At 24.2% G+C, this 25,378-nt stretch overlaps 4 protein-coding genes across 5 annotated transcripts; 2 read left to right on the forward strand and 2 right to left on the reverse strand.

Moving 5' to 3' along the window:
- Positions 1-436: 436 nt before the first annotated feature.
- LOC132919507 (small ribosomal subunit protein uS11A) lies at positions 437-3,971 on the reverse strand. Its single transcript, XM_060981170.1, has 4 exons — positions 3,813-3,971; positions 3,482-3,636; positions 2,787-2,874; positions 437-726 (listed from the first exon to the last, which is right to left on the reverse strand). The coding sequence occupies exons 2-4, from the start codon at positions 3,628-3,630 to the stop codon at positions 508-510; spliced, it is 456 nt and encodes a 151-aa protein (XP_060837153.1). The 5' UTR covers positions 3,631-3,636; positions 3,813-3,971; the 3' UTR covers positions 437-507.
- Positions 3,972-5,246: 1,275 nt separating this feature from the next.
- On the reverse strand, positions 5,247-19,128 carry LOC132919505 (uncharacterized). 2 transcript variants are annotated; one of them, XM_060981167.1, is made up of 31 exons: positions 18,883-19,128; positions 18,407-18,812; positions 17,557-17,679; positions 17,361-17,469; positions 17,153-17,298; positions 16,794-16,978; positions 13,217-13,566; positions 12,867-13,148; positions 12,396-12,616; positions 11,932-12,310; positions 11,770-11,850; positions 11,511-11,714; positions 11,307-11,446; positions 10,208-10,448; positions 10,055-10,139; positions 9,652-9,975; positions 9,402-9,587; positions 9,269-9,339; positions 9,086-9,211; positions 8,830-8,996; positions 8,589-8,752; positions 8,295-8,495; positions 8,106-8,227; positions 7,642-8,031; positions 7,425-7,581; positions 7,232-7,329; positions 6,984-7,152; positions 6,720-6,915; positions 6,437-6,628; positions 5,999-6,339; positions 5,247-5,532 (listed from the first exon to the last, which is right to left on the reverse strand). In XM_060981167.1, the coding sequence occupies exons 2-31, from the start codon at positions 18,784-18,786 to the stop codon at positions 5,387-5,389; spliced, it is 5,976 nt and encodes a 1,991-aa protein (XP_060837150.1). In that variant the 5' UTR covers positions 18,787-18,812; positions 18,883-19,128; the 3' UTR covers positions 5,247-5,386. The 2 variants fall into 2 exon arrangements, with proteins under 2 accessions (XP_060837150.1, XP_060837151.1); XM_060981168.1 differs by lacking the exons at positions 16,794-16,978; positions 17,153-17,298; positions 17,361-17,469; ... (1 more) ...; positions 18,407-18,812; positions 18,883-19,128 and adding an exon at positions 14,604-14,696.
- Positions 14,488-16,800, forward strand: LOC132919508 (dynein light chain Tctex-type protein 2B-like). The gene is made up of 2 exons (XM_060981171.1): positions 14,488-14,814; positions 16,467-16,800. The coding sequence occupies exons 1-2, from the start codon at positions 14,543-14,545 to the stop codon at positions 16,630-16,632; spliced, it is 438 nt and encodes a 145-aa protein (XP_060837154.1). The 5' UTR covers positions 14,488-14,542; the 3' UTR covers positions 16,633-16,800.
- Positions 19,129-19,265: 137 nt separating the features above from the next.
- Positions 19,266-23,205, forward strand: LOC132919506 (uncharacterized). The gene is made up of 11 exons (XM_060981169.1): positions 19,266-19,504; positions 19,587-19,815; positions 19,901-19,987; positions 20,051-20,184; positions 20,332-20,428; positions 20,657-20,758; positions 20,889-21,069; positions 21,159-21,294; positions 21,746-21,969; positions 22,045-22,805; positions 22,872-23,205. Exons 2-11 carry the CDS (start codon positions 19,599-19,601, stop codon positions 22,904-22,906), a joined length of 1,974 nt encoding a protein of 657 aa, XP_060837152.1. The 5' UTR covers positions 19,266-19,504; positions 19,587-19,598; the 3' UTR covers positions 22,907-23,205.
- The last annotated feature ends 2,173 nt before the right edge of the window (positions 23,206-25,378 follow it).

Raw genomic sequence — 25,378 nt, forward strand, 5'->3', positions numbered from 1 at the left:
TATAACTAATTGTTAACTCGTTCGAAATTCTAATTGTATGTACTAAAATACTTCAAAAAAATATTCTGCCTCGAAATATGACATTTATGATGTGTAATTTCCATTTCACTTAAATTAGTACATATTACAATACACAATATTACATTTAATATATATTGAAATATAGTAATATAAAATCTTGTAAAGAATTTAGTATTATTTTTGTTTCTTCAATTAATTATAACAAAATTTATCTGATTTAAAAATTAAAAATACTTCAGTAAAAGACAGATCCTTAAAAAAATAAGATAATATAGAATAATATTTTAAACTTGTCTTGATACAACTTTTTGAATAGCTAACCCCTTAATTATAGTAACATAATATACCAATAACAAGATTAAGGAAATATTAGGAAATCGTTTGGAATTAAGTAATTATAAAGAAGAAATAAGTCTTTGTATAAAGAGACATCCAATTTAATATTTGTGGTATACACAACATGTAATACAAATGTAAATTGGTAAATTACAAACGTCTACCTCTGCGACCACCCTTCCTACGTGTAGAATCTGAGGGAATTGGTGTTACATCTTCAATTCTGCCGATTTTCATACTTGAACGAGCTAGAGCACGTAATGCAGATTGTGCTCCTGGACCAGGTGTTTTTGTCTTGTTTCCACCAGTAGCCCTCAATTTAATATGCAAAGCTGTGATACCCAATAATTTACATTTTTCCGCAACGTCCTAAAATTAAAATAAATCATAAATTAATTTGCGACATGAAAGAAAATATTATAATATTAAGCAACTAAAAATGATAATGTATTTTTGTATCAGGGACCTTTTTCCCTGACAAATTCCGGCTCAATACTACAAACTTGTTCTAGAAAATTTAGATATTGATAATCAATATATAAATTTACTTTTTTATATCTCACATAATTAAAAATATGAAATGATAACAGAAACATTTTACAACTAATTACAGATTCTAGAAACCAGCATATTTTATTTGTTAGTTCAGATATTATGAAAAACACATATCAAAAATATATTGCTAAAATTGAAGTTATGAAACTTATATGAATATACAAGATTTTTTATTTTTCTAAGATTAACTACCACAGAGCTTAAATAATAAATAAATAAAAGTTGAGATGATTATTAATAGACTGGATATAAATCATTATAAACTTTAATATTTTATATGCATAAATATTATTATATTAGGAAAACAATTTCATAAAAATTAAACCTAATCTTTAAAAAATTATTCAAACAATCATATTTAATCTATGACTATACTATGGTTATATAATGGTGTATATGGTTTAATTATATTGTGCTGTTGTAGCATATAGTTGCATAGCTAAAATTTAGATTTATGAATTCAAAAACAATAATAATAATATGTTTTAAATAATTATAGAAATTAAAACTCATTTTAGATAAGGGTAGAAATCGACTGTGGTCAAAAATATTTTTAATATAAAATATTCAATTTAAACCTTAATATGGCAATATACTCTCAAAACACGAGATAAAAATATTCTCTTTTATGTCCTAAAAATGTTTGCTATCAGTTCATGAAAAAATAAATAGTCGAGAAAGCTAATCAAATTGGAGCTGCACGCTTTCAGTAAAAATATAAAAATCCAAGCTCTACTCATAAGTCATTACAATGCAACTAATAATATTGAAATTGAGATGCTCTAAGAATAGTTTGAAAACCACTATTTAAGAAGGTTAGTGTTAAAAAAAAAGGTAGTTTAAATTATAAAAAATTAATACTTTATTAATTAGCAATATTGAATGTAGGACATCTTTCTAGTAGAAAATGTATCAACACTGCATTTAAATCATTGAAATTTCAATATGAAAACAAATTTAAATTGTTTCATAGAATTTATTTTAGTTTGGTATGGAATTTTAAATTTTAAAAATATCCAGTCAAGTTACTTATTAGTTATTATGTTTGATTGACAACAATGATGTTATGTAATTTAAATTATTATGGATGTTTAATTGTTTAACATTAATAAAATGGACACTGCAAATTTAATATTTTAAAATATCAATAGCATATAATTGAATTTACATCTATTTCAACTATATAAAAATTATAAATGTGCAATATACATTTATGGAAAGAAAATGTACAATGGTTATAAACTATACAAAGTTTTATATAATAAATTATACTTAGATTACTTTTAAAATAACCAAGTTTGTGACAAAACTTGTCCAACAACCACTTAAATTAATTTATAATATTTTTTATAAATCATTAATACTAATTAAGTATAAACAAAAAAAATCTTAAATAAAAGAAACCTAAGTTGAAAATTTAACTTAAGATTTCAGCAGATTTATCATTTCATATATTATTCTTTTTACCACACATAACATAGTAAACTAGCATAGAGACTCAATATTGCGTGTTATTTTTATTTAAAGAGGGGGCAACTTATTATAAAACTTTAAGTTAGATTAATATCTATACTTTTGTGATAGCTTTTTTAGAAAAATTTAAATTATGTGCAAGCTATGAATAAAATCATAGTAAATTAAAAATATTGTAACAAAGCTAACAGTATACATAACACAAAATTGGTACCTATAACTAAACATAAATCTGCTGTTATGCTTCAAACAGAATAAGAAAACATATTTATATAATAATTTGATTAAATTTTCTTAATACAGGTCTTATTTAAATTTAGAAGAAGTGGCAAGTGTAATTTAATTAATAAAATAGCTATTTTTAAGTCTGTTGATAATTATTATTAACAATTAATACATACTTGGGCAGCCAACATAGCAGCATAAGGAGAAGCCTCATCTCTGTCAGCTTTTACTTTCATTCCACCGGTAACTCTAGCAATTGTTTCTCTGAAAAAAAGTATAATTACTTAAATTGATAAAAATATAAAATGCTTTTTCTTGGTACACAGTAATATGAACGTTTGAAGTCTAGTCTTAACAATAATATAGAAGAAATGCATAATAAAAAATGGGTTTAAATAATTAAGACAAAGAAAAATTTTAAACCTCAAAGAAAAAAAACAACTATATACAGTCAAGACGCGATAACTCAAAGTTGAAAGGAGATTAAAATTCACTGACATATCTAACACAAATTTATATTTCCAGGAGAATAAAAAAATTTAAGTTGTCAAGTTTTTGCGACTCGAATGTACTCGTATACTATCTTGCAATTCTAAATCAGATAACTAATTAAATTATTAGGTTAAATAACGTAGAAAATATTTTAACTAAATTATGGTAAAAAAAACTAGAAAGAATTATATAAATGTAAATATAATACAGATGTCATAACAATATACAAAAAAATATAGATATTTTTAGTAATTTAATTTTACTATAAGGCTCTTGCAATATTTTGACAATCAAGGTTTCTTCGAAATTTATTGGGCAACTATGTGATTATAACTCAAGTTCTTTGAGTTTAAAAATTTTACCATCAAACAATATTTACCTTCCAGATAAATCTGTTACATGTACAAATGTATCATTGAAGCTAGCAAAAATGTGAGCAACACCGTAAACCAATTCTCCTTCTTGAATTTGTGGTCCCAGTTGGATTACTGGCTCTTCTTTTTGTACTTTTCCTTTCCTTGGAGCCATTTTTTACTAAATCAACAAATAATAAGTATTTTTAAAAGAAGTATTAATAAATTGAAGAATAACAATGCCACATGGCCAATGTATAACTACATTAAAAATTCATAATATCAAAATAAAATACCGAATGACAACAAATCTTACGTAAATTTAACAAAATGGACCTAGGGTCTACTACAACTTACTTATGTTCAATAAATATCCAAAGTTTTAACGTAAAATTAAAAGCTATCTAGTCAAGAACTAGAGAAAAGAAACTTACACCATACGAAATCAAATTCCGAAGAGTAAAAGAGTATATAACATTTTCAAATTTGAGGTTATGTTGATTGTCACACCAAATCGATAGTAGTGTTACCAATAACTCCCATAACAATTTACAGCTAAATAATATACAAATATAAACAAGTATTTAAAAGTTAAAAAATTCATTTAAACATTTTAATAATTAGTTTTAATCCCAACTTTAAGGGTATCTTTATTGGTTTTATATTTTGTTCTATTTACTAATTATATTTAATTTTTAATATAACGATAGTAAGTGTTGATTCAGTAGTTGGTTGCATTGTAGATTATCTGAGGTTTTTACCACGGATATAGATAATTTACCTTGTTATCCAAATTATCTTGTATCATTATCTATGTATAAATGTGATAAAAAAAATAATAAAAACAATAAAAATTTTATTCATTAAAATAAAATACTAATTGTTTTTTTATATTTTGTCATTTTATATTATTTATTAGCTGTTTATTCTGTTCAATAATTTACTGTTTAGTCTATACTGACTATTAATTCAAAATAAAGGTAAGATGATCGATTAATTGTAAAAAAATATACCTAGATTAAACCTTTTATTTAAATTATTATACTTATATCATGAAATGATTTAAATAACTAATAATTTAAAAAGGTATATGCAAATTCTTACTATACAAGTAGTCTAATAATTCAAAAAACATAAATCAATTTACTAATATATATTTATACTCCAAATTCAAAGAGTAATTATTTATTACCTGTTGTTTCAAGAACATGTCCTACTATTGTGGGACCAGTATCAATAGCCTAGTATGCAGAATTAATATATTTTCTTTCTGGGCACTTGTATACAGAGTATAAATTGTATTAGTATATTATAAAATTACACATTACATTTATCATCAATGAACACAAAATTAATCATAGCAGTTGCTCAAGCTCTGAATACCACCTGTCTACAATTAATGCTGGGGATATATGGATACTCTCAATCTAATATAACATTTAAATTATCTAAACAAATGTTATACTTAAATATTTTTACCTTTTTTGTGTTTTTTAAAAAACGATAATTATGTTAAATTATTTATGTTTAATTTCTACCTAGATATGGCTAAGTGGCAGTTAGAGGTTTTACGAATGGGTATTTATATGGCATTTCCTGTTATCTTATTCCATTACTTCAACTTACCTGAAAATTATGAAGATAAAGTAATAAAATTCAAAAGAGAGATGTTTCCACCGGAAAGACCAGAACCTCAACAAAAAATTGCTGATCTAAAAAGAATTTTCCAAGAACGAAGAGAAGCAGAATTAAAAAGGGTTTTTGAAGAATAAATGAGATAATCATTGCATATATTGTTATTAATTATCACGTTTTGTATATATATTGTTTTAAAGTATAGTTCTGTTAAAAAAATTATAATTAGACAATTTTGTATTAATATAAAAATAAAACTAATAATTGCTTATTTACATATCTAAATTTAAAAAATCTTAACTCAGACACTTCAATTTTTGCACATATTGATCAAGTTGAAAACGCTCACAATGTTCGATAATTGATTGTAGATCAATACTATCTATGACTGGACAACTGAACGCCAATTTGACACAATGTATAACTTCATAAGAATCTTTAGCTAAAGAAAAAAAAAATGACAACATATAAAAATGTGTTTATTTTTTTTTTAATTAGTGATGTTACAAGTACTAATTTTTTTTTTAGATAAATTGAATTTATAATTTTTAATTTGAAATTAAACGCTAAACCAATATTTCTCAACCAGTGTTCTGTGGCATATAAGTGCATAGTATTATGAGGTGTTAAAAATAGAAATTTCTATTTAAATTTTTATTACTTTATTATTATAGTGTTCCATCAAAACGTATGGTTATAAGAGATGTGCTGTGAGCATAAAAAGGTTAAGAACCACTATGCTAAACTTTTCAATTTTTGTAAATAACTAACCACAAATTAAAATATTTAAATTAATTTAAAAGTAAATTTATTACTTTATTAGTATTCATAAAAAAAAAAATTTTATTTTACTATTAGTTTGTAACATCACTATTACTATTTAATTGAGAAAATGCATGTATAAATACCACTGTTGAATGATGACTTGAGAAAAACATTCCAGGCTTTTTCTACAATGTCAAATGTCAATTTATGCCATTTATCCATCAAATGAATTAGTACTTTTTCTAATTCATTAATCATTGTAAAATGAATTAATCTAGTAAGTAATAAATCCCATATACTGGGATTCATGGCATCTGAATATAAGACACATAAATGTGAAGCTAATTTAGTCGAACTCAACGATCTTCTTGCCATCAACGATTGGACTAGTTTGGATTTATCACATCCACGATATCTTGCTGGGGAAAAATTGATTCCAAGAGTTTCCAGTTCAGTAATAATTGATAATTCAACCAAATTATTTCTAACATTAAAATAAGTAAAGTAAATTGGTTATTTAACTACAATATGTAGTAAATATAAAAATGTAGAATAGTGAATATTATGAATATTATTCTTACTTCATCATCTCTTTTGAACGGCAAGTAATTTCTTCAATATTTTCTGTTGTCACTAAACACAGACATTGTAATGCTCTTAGTCGCACACTTGTCGGACACATAGAATCACTGTCATCTTCATTATAAGCTTGGCATATAAGGAAATTATGCAAATTGTATGCTGGTGTATCATTTTCTAATAGATAACATGCTCTAAACATAATAATTTAATTAATAGTTTAACACCACTCAGTTTTTAGCTGTATTTAACTAGGGTCAAACAAATTCAAATAATAATTATCACCTTAATACACCTTCACTGATTGTTAAATTTTCTTGAGCTACACAAAATGAATTAGTTGTAGACATTAAACTTTTATCAGGAGATCCCATTGATCCCAATGTAGAGGGTTGTAACCACTCTTTTAGAAGGTCTACTTTAAGCGCCAAGTCTCCTTTACCATGAACTTCAACGATTGCATCTACTGCACCATTAATGTCTAAAAAGTATAATATAATAATAATTTATAAATTAATACCAAAACTTTAATATGACATTAAAACTTACCTGGGAACAATTTTATTTCACCTGTATGTCTTTTAAGTATTATTGGATCATTGTATAATTCTCTAATTAATTCATTAGGTTGCAATGCTAATTGTAAATAATTTGGTTTTCCAAATCCATACATGTGTAATATATGTTTAGTGGTAATTAATACATATTTTGTAACGACCTTGACAAAAAAAAAAAAAAAAAAAAAACACTAATTAAATTTAATTCAAATATATAGATATATTAATACAAATACATACTTTTGTAATACCAGACTTGGCATTTTCTGAATTTTCTAATTTAACCCATTCTTGCGCTTGTGAATGACTAATTTTTGCTGCTGCCAACTGATCAGCACCTGAACAAAAAAATCAATCAAATAAAGAATATTTATATAACAGCATAATTCAACAAAAGCTATTATTCATTGAAATTTAAAAATATAAATAATACCTAAAGGTAAACTATTGACAACAAAATAAAGTGAGGCAGCAACTATTTCTAAATTCTTTACATTGCTCAATACTTCTTGAATATCTTTAAGCAATGATTCCAAGCGCATATGTAAGTACCATTCAACATTCTTATCCTTGGTAGCTACTTCATTAACCTAAAATATTAATCACTTAGTCTGTGAATCACTGTGCATTCAACAATTCTTAGTTCTTACCATATTCTTTACAGTTAAAATACATAATGTGTCCTTATCCATTTCAATTGCTTCAATTATTGAAAACCATTTATTATATGTGAAAAATGTCAATTCTGGTTTTATGATTTTCCAAACATGAATTTCACGATGTCCAAATTTTTTTTTTTTTTTATTTGCAAGTGGTACATAGGGTAAACGATATTTAGAAATAGGAGGTAATGATTGTGATTCCTGGAACATGGCAAACCATATTTCTTGCTCATGTTCTTCAGGTAAACTTACTCGTTTATATTGCATTAAAAATAATAAAATTTCTTTTTGAACATGAAACTTTAAAATTGCATTTACATCATATTTTTCAATTAAACCCATTATTACTAAAAATACTTCATAATAATAAATATTCACCTAGAAAACAAATATTAATTTAAAATATTTAGTTTTCAAACTAAAAGTAAAAGTGCAATGTATTGTTGCCTTACTTGTTCCCAAACATGATTCCAAAGAAAATCTAAAATATCAGTTTTGTCTGTAATAACACAGAAAATGTCTTCACATTTTTTTAATAGGGCATCTTTGTCTTCAATTATTTTAGCTATCCAATCTAGAATTTATGTAAAATAACAATTATTTTATTTTACTGATTGACTATTTTAAAGTTAATTATTCACCAAATGTCTTCTCTTCATTTTCCCCAGGTGTATAAGGTTCCCATTGAATTAAGCAACTTTCTAAAAATAATTTGGCTGTTTGTTGTAAATCAAAATGTGTATCATTACAATAATCTACTAATACATTTAATGTAATAATTGGAGATCTTATCATTTTCTGTAATAAATGTCGTTGATCTAATTCTGAATTATAAAATGCATCTAAAATTATAAAACATATATATAGCAATACACATAATATATCCATTTTTTAACTCAATATAATTTATTAATTTATTAAAAATAAATTAATACCTTTAAATGCAAATCCATACTTCATCAATTTTTTACCCCAAATACATTTGTTTTTTGTTGATTTAAGTGTTTCATACAAATCACCAGCAGTATCAATATTTAATCGTAAGTAAACTAATCCCAAATCTGTAATATTTGTTAATTTTTGATAGTTCATCCCCACACTATAGATTAAACAATAAACATAATTAAAATAATATATAACCATTAAAATTGCATAACTTTATAGTTTATTGTTTACTTATTTAAAGCATCTTCGAGCCAATTGAAAGCATCATGTGGTCTGAGAGTATTTAAAAGACCTAAACCTAGGTCCATATCTAAGTTTCGAGAATAAGTAACACTTTTTAATATTTGTCTGACATTACTTTTTATTAAATTATTTCCTTTTTTAGTTAACTCGGATTCCTGAAATATTAAAATACACATTTATTTAATAAATAACTAGTTATTATAGAAAAAATTGTTTTTTTTTTTATAATAAAATTAGAACTGACCAATGTTTGTTGATTTTGAAGAATAGCGCGATATAAACACATTATTTGTGTTACAGTTATGTGAAGACCAATAAGATTCTGACCTTGGAAATATTCTAACGAAGACATTATTATATCTGGTGTTGGCTAAAATATTTTGATTAAATATTAAATATTTTTAAAAACATAATTATTACTACTTACAATGGTATCATATGAATCTTTAACATCTATTTTCTTGTAACAGTGTAATGAAGATTTAGGATTATAAAAATCTAGAAGAAAAATTATTAAGATTATTAGGGGTTTTGGTATTACATAACTAACTAAATATTACTTAAAAATGAACTATAAAGTTTAAATTGTTCAAAAAATTCTATATGTATAGAGTTTTTGTCAATAATTCCATTTCTCCAAGAATATGCTAACCCAAGTTCTATATTATCACTATTCACCACATCTCCACATGTTAAATAAAATGGTTCAACCCACTGACTCAATTCAACAGCTCTAGTTAACAAACCTAAAATAGAAAAATAAAATTTTTAATTTAACTAGTACATAAATAAAAAAACAAATAATATTACTTGATTCACTGTTAACAGTAACTAATTGTGTAATTCTTCGAATCAATGTCCAAAGAGGTATTTTAAATGCAGCTTGAAACACTGGGTCATAAGTAGACACTAAAAGTTCTCCTAGTTCTAATAATTTAGTTGCAAGCTGAGGGCTAACATCTCCAAAAGAGTTTATAAATTGACCAAATATACATATATTTTCATTATTCATTTGTAAAGCAGACTCTTTAACAAACTGAACCACAACATTTTCAAAAGACTGAAATAATAAATTTGATAATCTTGATAATTTTGCTTGTATAATAGAAGTCTTCATATTATTGAAACATTCATCTAATCAATTCATTGAAAATAGAAAAATATTAAAATTTAATTAATGCAAAAAATGTGTTGATTGAAATGTTTAAATTACCTTTTAGGATTGAATTAACACATTTTTTTATAAGCTTTTCTTCATTAGAGAATTCTGATAAATCACATTCAATTTTAAACTCATTCTATAATAAAAATCACAATAAAACATAAATTATAAATTCTAGTATTTTCAACAGTTAAACAGACAAACCTTTAAACAATAAATGTTAACTAAGCCATTAACACTATGTTGACACTCTTGACGAATATCTATGCATTGACTTTTAGCCAAAAATTTTAGTACAATAAAATATTTAGATGCTTCTTCAACAAAGATTGAATGTTTTCTCAAACTGTTATATGTAATCCAAATTGTTATACATATTCTTTGTACCATTGAACTAGGAATTATCTGAGGGTTTGTTAATGATTCTATTGCTTTATCGGTAAAACTATATGAATAAAAATTAAATTTTATAATAACTTTAAAAGTAATAATAGTAATAATAATAATAAAAATAATTTCCACGTCTATCACAGAGTAGAAAAAAATCAGAACCATGCCAAACCATTCACTGTAAAACATTTTCACAAAATTGTCGAGATTCTAAAACATATCAAAGCTAAAAATAATATTAAAATTCGCTATAGTTGACTATTATAGCTCTGGGCATGTTAGAGGTCAACTGTTTTACTATATTTAAAATCAACTAAATGTATAATTAAATTCATAGATACAACTAGATGGTGGCTTAAGGAAACTTCCCCCCAAAAATATATCTGATAATAAGTCACAAAAATGTTATTTTTAATTAGATATACAATTAACCAAGAGGCAAGAATGAGTATACTGCAAGACTATTTATCAATTTTGGCAAATGCTTATATTTGTTGTACCAGTAAAGGAGTTTCCTATGGCAATACCAACTTGTTTTTACAAATGAGAACCAACCTATACATTTTTAAACTGATTTTATACTTATCAACCTAAATAATTGAAAATATGAACTTAAGTATATTCAAAAATTCCAATAGTCAAAATTTAGATAAATATACAATAAAAATAAAAATAGAGGTGGGTATGTCTGGTAAATCATAAAGAATATTATAGATGTAAATACTGATGTAAATTTACATTAATTGCAAGCCATTTGCAAGTACACCAATTTAGTAAAAATAAGTAAGAGATATGTATCCATATAGATTAATAAGAAGAAATTATAAGGACTACAACCTAGGCAATAATTTGATGCTTATTTTGCCTATAATTAAATTTAAATATGCCGTTATAATATATAAGCTATACATACCCAGATTCAATCAAATACTGTATATAAATCTCATATGCTTCTCGTTGAACTGTGACAGATTGCGTACTAACCAATTTAATTATGTCTTCTAGTACAGTTGAGCGGTTTTGGGAACAAATATTTTGAACCGCAATAATTATCTAACATTAGCAAAGAGTTATAATCAAATTTTGAACAAAAATTATCAGATGTTTAAATACTTACTATACTTGGAGTAATATTTGTAAATGAAAGATTATAACTCTTTAATATTAATTTACTGGTAAGTAAGCTTTTTACTTCTACTATATCTTTAATAGTTGCTGTATTCAAATCAGTATGAAGTGTTTCATCACAAAGTTTTACCATAAGTTCGGACCAAGGTATACTAGCAGCTTTTAAAATGCTCAAGGCTGAATCACATTTAGTCTGTAAAAATAATTGGAAATAATTTATATTTTATATTTTTCTTAATGAATATTACCTCTTTGTTAGAAATAAAATTAAGTATCATAGTTGCTTTTTCTTCCCATGACCACCAACAATCAACTTGACTAACAATATTCTGTAATATAAATTAAAAATTAATATAGCTTAATAAGTTTGAATTCAATATTAGTTATTTAAAAAATTTATTTATTTTTACTTTAATATAAGCAGCTAAAATTTCATCAGAATTTAAGAATCGCTGTAATGTAAATGTTGACCAAAATGTTGTAATAAAATCAGAGAATGTATTCATTTGTATTTGATCCAAAATTAAAAATGATAATTCTGAATAATTTTGGTCTTCATGCGATAATTCATAATCATCTAAAGTAATCTTAACACCAAAATTATCATTCAACTCCTTTAATTCGGTTATGTATTTTATCAATAATATTAATTTCATTTGAGGTTCGGTTGGTCGTGAAATACTTAAACACAAAGGAGATGAAACAATTTGATTGATGATATTTAAAAAATAGCGACAAATTTCTAAACTAGGATTGATCCAATCCAAATGTAAGTATAATTCATTCCATCTGAAAAAATGTTAAGATAAAATGTAAAAATAATTAAATTCAAAATTTAAATCCAATTAGGTAGTTATAAGTAATTTATACATACCTAACTTTACTTTCTATGTAAGAAACCATAGAAGCTACTGTTTCATCGTAGTACATAAAAAGAGTTGTAGAAGCAAAACTCTTGACCCATAATTTTAAATCATAAATATCTACAGAAAACGGTGTACTTGAAAAATATTCATTAATAAATTCATCATTAATGCAACTTTTAATTTCTGCAATATGACGACTCCAAACTGTTAATGCATCACTTAACTGATTCTAGAAAAAACAAAAACCAAAACAAATAAACTAATTAAATTTATAATTTTAATTTTAGATTCCAAACAAAATAAGAACTATCACTCTAAAAGTCTAAAGTTATATAAAATACAAAAGTTAATTATTATTATTTACATACAATTTAATATATATTTTAATTTAAAAATATTAATTTTACATATTATAAGTTTTACTAACATAAACTAAATTTACTTAATTATATTACAATAAATTATGTATAAATATTTACTTTTTGTACAAGGTCCAAACAAATGTCGTTCACATTTTGTTTACAAAAAGAAAGCCATAGTTCTGTATTTTCAATAGACCAGTCAGATACATCGTGCAAAAGACAAAAAGTATCTAATTTGTGAAGTGTACTTTGTAATTGATCAAGTAAAAATGTTAACTTATTTTCTAATCCTTGTGATGAGGACTTTACTCTTAATAATGCATACCTTAAAAGTTTTCTACATAGCGTAAAACTAGGTACAATTATATTAAGAGCACAATTACCAACAAATGTATCATCCTAAACAAAACAATTACCTTTGAATTAGTAATGAAATTATTTTGAAAAGGTATAATTTAATCATTTACTTTAATTTTATTTAAGTAATCCATCATTTCATCAAATGTTTCTTGGATGCCTTTATTTCCAGGTTGCCATACATCTAATTTTCCCATAAGTCCTTTAACTTGTTCTTTATATACTGTTTCTGGATCAAGATTAAAAGCAGCTGCAAAATTCCGAGCTTCATCGTATTTACCTCGCCTTAACATTCGTGCCAATCGTAAGTCAGGTTGACCTTCAGATATAAGTTTTACATGTAATGTGTTAATATCTTCATCTCCAAGTGCTTCCAAATACAATAGACCATCAGATGTGCATGGATAATCAATAAGATATGTTAATGATGATGTTGGAAGCTTGAATGTTACACTAAAATCTGTTTTAGACAAACACATATTTTAGTGTTAAACCAACATTTATAGGTTTTAAATTAAAACTTTCAATGGATTAATTCCTCTTAAAATTACCAGTTTTGCTTTTAAAAAAATACATATTTCATTCTATTTGCATCTGTGGTTTTATATTTCAAAATAAGAAAACAGCTCAGGGTATCTAAGTTTATTTTATTAAATTTATACCTTGTAATTAATTATACTTTTTACATTCCATATTTTTGTTTGTTTTTTAATTTCAACTAGATACAAAATTGCAATCAACATAATGTATTTAGATAAATTATTATAAATTTAACAAGTAATAATTATAGGTAATATTATGGTGATTTTAATCATGAATTTTATTTTTTGATCGTAGTGAAAACATTTGACATCATAAACAGTTTTAAGAAGCAATTATAATAGGCATAAAATAATTGTATGTTTTTATGGTCATACCTACCTAACTATAGATATTAATTTATTAATTTACATGAAAATTTGTTATTAACAACGACATGAGCCTATGTTGAAATAAAAATATTACTTTTAAGATTTTAAAACAATTGCACTCTTTATCTTGTTAACAAAACAAAACCACTAGTATTTTAAATTTCAATGTTGTTTAACTTAAAAAGATGTTTTAAAGTTAAATAAAGTTATACTAAAATCATGTTACAAATTACGTTACAATTTTTTTACAAACATAATGATATTAATGAAATTCTAACAATTATTTAGTTATATTTTTTCTATTAGCGACATTCAAACAAGATTATTCTTCAATTTGTTAAAACATAAAATCTTTTCAATATTTTTGCCAGATATCAGATATTTGTACAATATTAATGTTAACTTATTTTATTGTTTCTATACATTGAAGTTTTGTTAATAAACATATATATGTGTACATGTTAGATCAATACTTATATTACTTCAATATCCAAATAATATTATAACATTAAGGAACATTTAAACATGGATACATTAATAAAAGATGTATATGATGTATTAACTAACAAAACTGAAAATGAATTACCTTCACAAGATAAACTCATTAAATATCAGAATACATACAGATTGGAATCGAAAAATCCATTCAATGAAAACAAAGCTTTAACCGTTATAAAAAATGAAACAATGAAACATTTGAATAATGAAACTAGATATAATCCAGATGACGCAACAAGAATCGCTGCAAATATGTCACTTAGTATAAGAGATGGTATTTATGACTTAGATTTTGAAAGGTAAAATGATTTAATCAAAAAAATATATACATATTTAAGTATTATAGATAAATTATAATAATAATGGCATCCCCAATGACTTTAATTACTTTAGGTATTAGATTAGATAATGTAAAGATTTAACTAAATATATTTTACGCAAATACATATTTTATCAAGTTAATTTCAGTAATTATTACTTATTTGTGCTTGTAAAATTATACGATCAAATTTTTTATTGTTTACATAGATCTTCATATTTATTTTAAATAAGTACCTATATGAACTTGAGTTGAATTATTTGTTTTAATAAAAATATGTTCAAACGATTATTATATTACATAATCTATACTACATTGACTAACTTTGATTGAAATTATTGAATCCTTCTAACTTGCCTAATTATTTAAAAACAAAAAAAAAATTTTTATTAACCTAATTTAACCAATAAGAACTATTAGATAATTTTTCAAGCTCAGATTGTGAATATGTAAATAGGTATAATAAATACTAAACTAGACATTTATTAATTATAAAGTAATGATTTCTTTATGACATTTTCCTTTTGATATGAGTGTACCAATAATTTTGTCAAGAAAGGAAATTATTATATTATTGTTACTATGGTACCTAATTACAAAGTGTTTATTCAATAACACTAGTCAATTTATTGATTGAGTAAACTATACACAACAGTAGATTATATAGATGTTATTAATATAATTTCTAACAATTATAATTAAAATTATATTATAACTCATCTTTTCAATCCTTACTCACTTTGCACAAATGTATGGCTTTATAAAGTTCTTTTATGCCAACCAAATATATTCTAGATATGTGGTATATGTGTTACTGTGAATGTCCACAATTGGTGAGTGCTGACAATCACCTAGTGAATGTAAACATACACCTACCAAATTGGTGAATGTTGAAAAATTAAAAAAATATAGACATGTACTAGTGGATGTTGAAATTTACATTAGGATTTTGGTCAATGTTGATATTATACACAACACGGTTTTGGTTAATGTTGACATAGGTTACGTATTCGCACATAATATTATAGTATAGTACTATAGATATAGACAATATAAAATATAAATTATATGTTTAGTTATAAATATTAACAATTACTTTTATTAATTATGATTATTTTTCCATACAAAAATTATTATTTTAAAACAACGGCAAACATTGTTCTACTTATTGCAACATGACAAACTGTCATGACATTTTGAACTGCATAAAATGTCAACATTTCTACAACCACACTTTTTTGTGGTGCACATTGTTTTGCAATTACATCGTGTATAGGTAGACAGGTACTAGAATTTTAGATAATAATATCGGCATTACCAACATTTACCAATATCATTATATAAATGTCGATATTCGCTAGTAAATGTTTACAAACAGTACAAATTTAATCAATATGCCAACATTCACCAATGACTTTGATGTATGACGACATTAACTGGTGACTGTCAGCACTCACCAATTGCAGACATTCGTAGTAACATATATAAAACATAACAGTTATATAAATAAACTTATTACTAAAAAAAAAGTCTTTTAAGTTTAAGAATTTTTTTAAATACAGCAAAAAAAAAAGAAAAACTAAAATCAAAGTAAGTTAAATACAAAACTATATATTTTAGTTTTTGTTTCAGGTACAAAATTGTCTGCATAGTTGAAATTGGAGAGAAAAAAGATCAAGGAATAATGTCTATCGCTAGATTGCTACGAGACTTCAATAAAGATAAATATGTTTATAGCAATTTTGAAAATCATCATTTGTTTGCAACTATTATAGTAGGGGCATTTTATTATGAATAAATTCAGTAAAATTTTACAACGCTTAAAAACTTAATAAGTAACAATCTAAAACCAAAATTGTTCACATTTTCAAAATCTTTTAAGAAAAAAAGAAATATTTAATCCAAAAACTTTTTGAAAAATACTTATTTATTAAAAATTATTAATTAATATTTAATTACCTGGCATTGAAACTAGCATCAATGAAGGCTGTATTTCGTCAGTTAATAAAAGAACACTTGTAATACCCATTTCTTCCATCACAGTAAAATCGCTAATTGGCACCTTGTTCCATTCTTTAACTGGTAAAAATGAAAATGCACATACCAATAACATGGTTTTTGAATCAGTAAGACAAATTATGAAACTGTAATGATATAGTTTAATTGTAAGCACAATGATATTATAATTTTAAAATTATTGAATTAGTTTATATATAAACCATACTTATACTTGTGTATAATCAAAAATTTAACTATGTTGTCAATGGAGATTAGAAAAAAAATAGTAAATTGTAAGTGAACTAAAATTAATAAATTACCTTTTATCTTGAGTGAAAACCAGTTTTTTAATTTTACAGTTGTCTGGAAATAAAAATTCCTTAGATCTCATGTTTTCTCCCTCATACAAACAAATGCTGTCACCAGCAATTAAAATATTATCATACATCCCACACACCGTTTTTACCTATTAATAGTTAAAATAAAATGTAATTAAATGCTTATACAATATTTAATACTTCAACTTACATTTTCATGGATATCAAATGTTTTTAAAGTTATAAGATTTTCTATGTTTTTAAAATCATTATCAAGAACAGATTTCTCCATTAATTCCATAACATTGGCACAAATAAATCTTAAAATAATTAAAATATAAAAATTATTTAATACAGCAATGAAAAAAATGTAAAAACTTAAAATATTTCTTCAATATATTTATTACTTATTAATGAATCCAGATGATGTAATAACTGTGATATAGAATTGATTTTCTTTATGAGAAAAGAACAGACCTACAGGTGATTCCATTTCTGAGGGCAAACAACGAGGATTTTTTGATACTCTCCTAGAATTAAAATTACATATTAAAATACCTATATTAAATATTAATATCATTAATCAAAATTTTAAATGATTATTAATTGTATATATATTATATATAAAAAATGCTTTATGTGTTTTCAAAAACAAAATAAAAAATTAGCTGCATAATTTTAAGTATATTTTGATGATTTTGAATGCATATTTCGATAATTTTAAGTACAACTCCTGAATCCTACTAATAAACTTATGACTAAATTGTGATTTTGATTTTTCCTTATATTTATCTTAGTTTATTTTAATTGTAGACATGAATAATTTATTATAATTATAATATCTATTCTTCTTAATTATTGTGAAGCTATAATTATTTTTTAGTAGATATGTGGTACATGGATATTGAATATTGTAAAGATATTATGGTAATCGAGATAATAGCCACATATAACAAGAAAGTACCTAAGTTTGAGTAAAACTTAAGTTTAATATGAGTTTAAATAAGTTGAGAAAAAAAGTTTAGTTTGTGAAAATTGAAGTTTGCTCATTAGTGGATATTATAATATATTATTTTAGGTTTTTTTAAATTGTTTTTATATTGAGCAATCAACTTTTAATTTAATTACCATAAGTAAACAATTTAAACAATAAAAGAAAATATATTATTTTGAAAATTAATTTGCTTATGTAAATTTATTAGTTTATTTATTATTAATTTTTAATTTATATACTTGAATAGAAGTTTTTATATGTACTTGATAAATAAAATCCTTGGATTTGTAAATGAACAACAATATATAGTCCAATCATATAGTAACACAATTAAGTAACATCCATCATCTGATATTTTAGCATCCACTATTTCATTTGGAAATCCAAATGTCTGATTGATTTCTGTAACACTGGTATTAAATGAGGTGAAAGATCGACCTCCTGAAATGTACATTAAATCATGTGTACACATAGCACTGATTTTTAGGTCTTCTTTGGATACACATTTTTCATCACATGTTCTTTTTATTGTGGCCAAAGTGGTTGTTTCAAATATTCTACTGTCACCAATAGCTACAGCACGAGTACCGAAATTTATAGTCTCATCGGCTGAACTATAACCAATTGTTATACCGTTCCACATTATGAAATCTTATGATTTAAATAGATCTAATAGAATGTAAACAATTTTTAATTTTAAAATAAATACATATTTAAAACAAATATATGAAGTACTTACGAGTAATACAAAAATTAATTTGTTTTCTGAATTAGTTTATCAACATGCCTTATATTTTAATCCGTATTGTGTTTTCAAAATTGCGAATTATTTGTAGTTTGTACCTTAGGTATCCTAACTCCTAAGGCTACCTTTAATATTTTTGTAATTTGTGTATTATTATATAATTTAGTGCAGCCGTGTGAAAACTGGAAAGTTTAGATAAACGATAAACATGATATAATATACCTATATAGTTGCAGTAAATATAATATTTAAATTCAATAACAATCCTTTACATTTTTATCTCTGAAGAATAGAATTTTGGCGCTTAAATTTATCATTAAATCAACAAAGAATTTCATGAAAGAAAATGTATTTTTTAATGTTATCAATCTCATATGGCGGCAATTGTTAAACATTGATAAATGATATCAAAAGTACGAAATTTAAATTTAATAAAATTCCTTAATTCAGAAGTCTGTTACGATTTTACGAATGTTTTATATTTTTATGCAACTCTGTGAGTACTTGAGGTCGTTTAACAGAATAGATTAAATTTGGATTAATCTAGATAGTTTGTGAAAGATGAAATGATACAGTATATAACTACAGTTTTATGAAATAAGTAAAACTTGAATAGGTATTTAAAATCAGTATTTCTTGTATATTTTAAATATTTTAAGTTAATTTATTGTGTAAATTTTATTTGTAATTCACATTAGATTTTCTAAAACATGTCTCGAAATCAAATAACTGTACATCCGGTTGATGGGCATCAAGAAAAAGGAGCAAAGAACATTTTGGCTCACTTACCACATTATTATTTGCCAGGCTTAAATACATATTTACTGAGTAATATCAAAAACAGCAATGAAGCTATTCAGTATTATTCTGCGCCTAATCGTTTCAATTTACCAATACCATGTATTACATTTACAGATATTGAGCCAAGTAATATTAATTTTATTTGATTATAAATACAACTATTTGTTGGAGTTAAATTAAAAATAATTTTTTTCTTTTTACTTAATTACAGAAATAAATGCAGTTTTAGATATGATTAATTTAAAAATACAATGGAAACATGAAAATGAAAAATTACTAGGACTATGCCAAAAAAAATGTATTACCTATCAATTTTTAACAACTTATTGAAATTAATAATTTTTCATTTTATTATTTTCAGTAAGTTTTGATACTTTAAAAACCATAAAAACAGTTTTAAATTCAAAAAATTCAACTGTGTATTCAAAAATTCCATATGTTTTAACTCGTTTTACATCAAATTTGATGAAAAATCCTGATCAATATTTTGATTCTGTAAGTATAAGTATACCTTGTTTTAATATAGTAAATTATTATAATACCAAAATAATTTTAATATTTGTTGGTATTATTTTTTCATATGCTTAATTTTAAAAAAGATGTGTTATAATTATTTGTTATTTTATATTAATTTCATTTTAGGAATATAATTGGTATTTTGGTAATACTATTGAAAAATTTCAAATTGATGGAAAATGGGTATTAGCTTGTGCCAGAGGAGTAAACCTTGATATTTTAGGTAACTATGTGTGTGTGTGTGTGTGTGTGTGTAACTAACTCATAACAATATGGGTAAGGATAATATTATGTTTTATTTAATTTATAAATATTAATTTTCCTATATTGTAAACTGTGCAATTTTACTTAGATTTGTTAATTTTTTTATATATTCTGTTTTATGAATATTAAGTTGCATAATGTTAAACTATTATAGTTTTATCTTAACGCAATAATTTTACTGTTTTAGATATTATATCGACTAGTAATAATAAATTTGAATTAATTCAAAGTAAGAAAGACAAACATTTTAAAGATCCAATTTTTGATATAAAATCTTCAATTTCAAATGGTAATATTATAAAATTTATACAATTATAATAAGTTTAAATTATCATTTATATCAATTATTTTATACTTAAGAGTATTTTAAGAAAAATCATTATCTACAAATATCTGTGTATTTAATTTTGCTTTTTTAGATTTAATGATTCGCCAAAAAGCCAAATTATTTATATTTTGGAATAATTCTGATTCAGAATCTATATTAAATAATAATTCAGTTTATGATAACTGTGATATACCGTTTGCTGATGCTGATATGATACCTAATAATTTTTGTACTGCCGATGTGAAACATTTTATTAAATTATGGAAAGACGGGTAAATATATTTCAATAATATTTCCTATTGAAGTAAATCATAAAATAAATAATATGCAATATTAAAATGTTTTAATTATTTTTTTAAAGAAATTGTATTCAAAACAAATATTTTGACGTGTTGTATGATCAACCAGATTCTTTTATGCATTTAAGTTACTTACAAAATGAATCTAATTTAATTGGCGTTATCAATAGACAACAATTCTACTTAATAGATACTCGGGTATGTATAATTTATAACTAAATTTAGTGGTCTAAAATAAAGTACAAATCCTATAACATTTAAAACATTAAGGCTGAAAACTTGGTTTTTTGAAAATGGCTTTAAACACAGATTTTATAATTTTTCAACATTGTGAGCCTAACCAAAACCAAAAGTCTTCCAAACATAGGTTAAAAACTTAAAAATTTAAAAATAACTGTTTACAAAACTTAATTGGTATATATGTATTAATATTAATTTTACAATTAAATTACAATATTCACAATTCTAGTTAAAACAAGATTTTTCATACAAAAAAATAGTATGTTTTAAGTTCATTAATAATAATTCTAATGATATCACAATAAATAATTTAAAAAACAAACTAGAAAATTAAAAATACTTAAAATTTGAAATAGTTTTGAGCTTTGCACAATATATTATATACTTGTTAATACTTTTTACTTTTTAGGTTGATATATCTAAACCTTCTTCTATTTATGATCCAACTACTTTTATAGAACCATGCGAAGAATTAACAACACTAAAAAGTAGTAATTTAAATAGTCATAGTATTTATGTAACTTCCAACCATTCGGTTTTAACATTTGATAATAGAATAGGATTTGTAAGTAAATCATATCACATGCTTTCAAATCCTCCATCTCTAATTAATATACATCGTTATGAAAACAAGTGAGTGTAAATGCTTACATATACATAATATAAATAAAGTATATTAACCATTAAAATGTAAATACATATTTTTAGCTTTGATTCGTGTGAAATGTTGTTTTTGGGAAACCAAACGGATGAAAGCCTTGTTTCTTTACCGTACACTTCATATCCAGATAACTATTTATTATGTCAAAGTATTGCATCATCAATTCCAAATCCATTACAATCATTACGCAATGTTCAACTTCAAGGGCATTGCTTAAATCCATTACTATTTGATCGATTTTCACGGTGTTTGACTGGTACTACTGTTATTGGTGAACATATTAAAGATTTAAAATTATACAGTATTAATTCTGCTGGAGATTTATTTGTTCAAAAAATAAATGATAGTACACCAATAGACGTTACTGAATTTAATAAAAATGTTACAATAAAACCTCAAACGGTTCCAAAGCTAAACTATTCGTGTATATTTGATATGAGTAATCTTTGGCAATTAGAACCATCAGACATACATGAAGAAATTAATATTAAAAAGAATAATTTTTGGAATATGTCAAAAGAAAAAATGTTATCGTATGTAGACCATCTAGCTCCAATAATATTATCCCCCTGGGATATAGATGACTTATCTGAATGGGAAAATGAAGATGAGAATGCTGATGTTAATGATGATTCTGATTGTGACTATACTACTAAAGTGAACTTTTGGTTCAATAAAAATGATACATTGTTGGGGTCAACAGAAACTTCAGAGGCAATTAATGATAATCCACCAATTAATATTTTATCTCAAGCTTCTACTTCAAAAACTGCTCCTTCATCAGAAAATGATGATGACTCCAGTTCAGGTTAATTATTTGTTAATAAAATGTTTAATCTTTTGATGATAAACATTGTTTTTTTTTTTGTTACAGGTTTTACAGTTTCATTAAAATCTGAAGACAGTTAGTTAATAATCATCTTAAGTACATATGTACTCGTATTTAATTGTAATTAGTGATGTAACATTTAAATTATATATTTGTACATTAAAAAGAATAGTTAATTAAATTTATTTAATGTAAATTTTTATCAATTGTCAATTATAATTAGAAACTAAAAATATTCTAAAACAAAGTTTGAAAAATATTTCGACATTTATTATGACATGTTAATTTTAAATATTTTTATTTAGACTTAATAAATTATACTTATATTTTATTAATTGATTTAAAATATTGAATTTTTGTATTAATTATGTTATAAAATTAATAATTAGAACTGTTGTACCAATTATATTATTATATATTATTAATCATTTATAGTGTTTTTACCTAAATATCTAATCTGGAATGTTTATTTGTTTTTAAAAATCAGCATTTCAATTGTAATATAGAATAAAAATAGGGAAGAACTGGCTGGTTGAAAATGAGCACTGTTGAGCTGCTTTATAAGTAGGTAATTTATACATGTGTGTGTTTTTATCTGAATTACATACTTAATACAAATTAAGTAAAATAAATTTAAGTACAGTGTGTCAGTGTTGTAAAGAATACTTTTATTCCAAGTATTTAAAAATACTGTTCAAATACTTTTTTCTTAGAATATTTCAAATAATACACAAATAATTTGAAAAACTATTACTATTAATACTTTTCAAATATTTTTGATTACTTTTTTATATTTGTAGAATGTCATAAATGTATATAGTATACTGACTAAGTACTAGAACTTGGTAATTTATATTTATTTATTAAATAATTGTTGCACTTTGTAAACATGATATTTTCAAAGTCATCATTTATCACGTTGATTCTTTATTTCATTATTTGTCATACTGATATTTCAGCTATATTCACTGTGATATTTTCAAATGTACAGTTTCTGCAAAAATTAATTCAACCTACGTTAATAATAAAACAAATTACTTTACCTAATAGCAACTTCAAAAACATACTTTACATGAAATATACTTAGCAATACAGAATTATAGCCAATGTCTCTACTCACTACTCAGAATCATTTTTTGTATACAAAGATATACTATTAATTATTATATTCAAATTTAACACGTCCATCACATGCAGGGACCCACTCGACCTAACCGTATACGGTCACACAGTAGATAGAGCGGTACCTATAGCATTAGCCCACTTTTTAAAGTTATATAGGTATTGGTTAAAACATTAGATACTGCAATGCCCAGATTAGGCGACCATTGAATAATTTAGAGTAGGTAGAGTACCTAGTAGTTGTACTTTTCTTATAAAATAATACTACTAAAATAGCACGAGACCCTCTAAAATCGCATTTCTTGTACACTATTCGCACAGGCAATAAATGAAGGTTGAGAAGCCCTAAAGCCTAGAGGTAGTACTAATTTTAAATTTGATTACAACAGTGGAATTGAGATCTGTGCTATATTTTATTTACTTAATAAAATAAAAAACGTAAAGGTAAATGGATAGTAAAAAGTAGACCTAATAGCATTTTAGTATGCAACTATACAGCACTATAACTTATGATTTATAATTATCAAGAAAAAAAGTGAAATAAATACGACATATAACTCTATACAAATATGTACTTATTAATTATATTATTAAACATATATGGACATTAGATGTATGTCTCAAATAACTTTTAGCCTAATAGGTAAGTACCTATAATTATATTACAGTTTGGAGCGCAGCATGTTTGACGCCTTGACGGTAGGTACCTATATCGTAAATCGAATAGGTATTCAATATGATATGAAACTTAAAATCTCATAAAAGTTCAAACTCATCTACATACCTACTTCATGGGTAAAACACTTTAAAAGTATTTAGAATTAATACAAACCAAAATAAGACTACTAGAAACAAGACTGTACTAAAAGTATTCAGAAATAGTGAAGAGTATACTTTAAAAAATCTTAAAAATGTTTTTTCAACATTTTAACTTTAAGTACTTGTAAAAAAATTGTGCCTGTGTATCTTAAATACTTTTAAATAGGTTCATGGGCGCTCGCGCTCATTGATGTAAAGGCAAAACAGAGCACTTTCCCCCATCGGCCATCCTCTGGAAAAATAATATTAACTTATAATTTAATAAATATTACCATAAAATTATTACCTAATCACTTACAGACTATAGACAACATAAAATAAATTGTTTTACTACATTATTATTTATCAGGAAGAAATTAAATGAATAAAACGAAAAAATGTGCAGTTGTTAATTGTTATAAACCGATACCAAATAATCAGTGGTGTAGTTGTAAATATTTTTTTGTGTATACACCTAAATTGAGAAATATGTAGTACGTAGGGGGCCCCCCACACCCCCCGTATACTAATTAACTTAAATTTATCAATTATTATAAATATATTTAAATACATAATAATATATAATTCCATTATAGCAAATTTTATTTATAATTTATAAAATTTTCCACTGT

This window comes from Rhopalosiphum padi, chromosome 2, assembly GCF_020882245.1.
Source record: "Rhopalosiphum padi isolate XX-2018 chromosome 2, ASM2088224v1, whole genome shotgun sequence".
In the NCBI taxonomy this organism is placed as follows: Eukaryota; Metazoa; Arthropoda; class Insecta; order Hemiptera; family Aphididae; genus Rhopalosiphum; species Rhopalosiphum padi.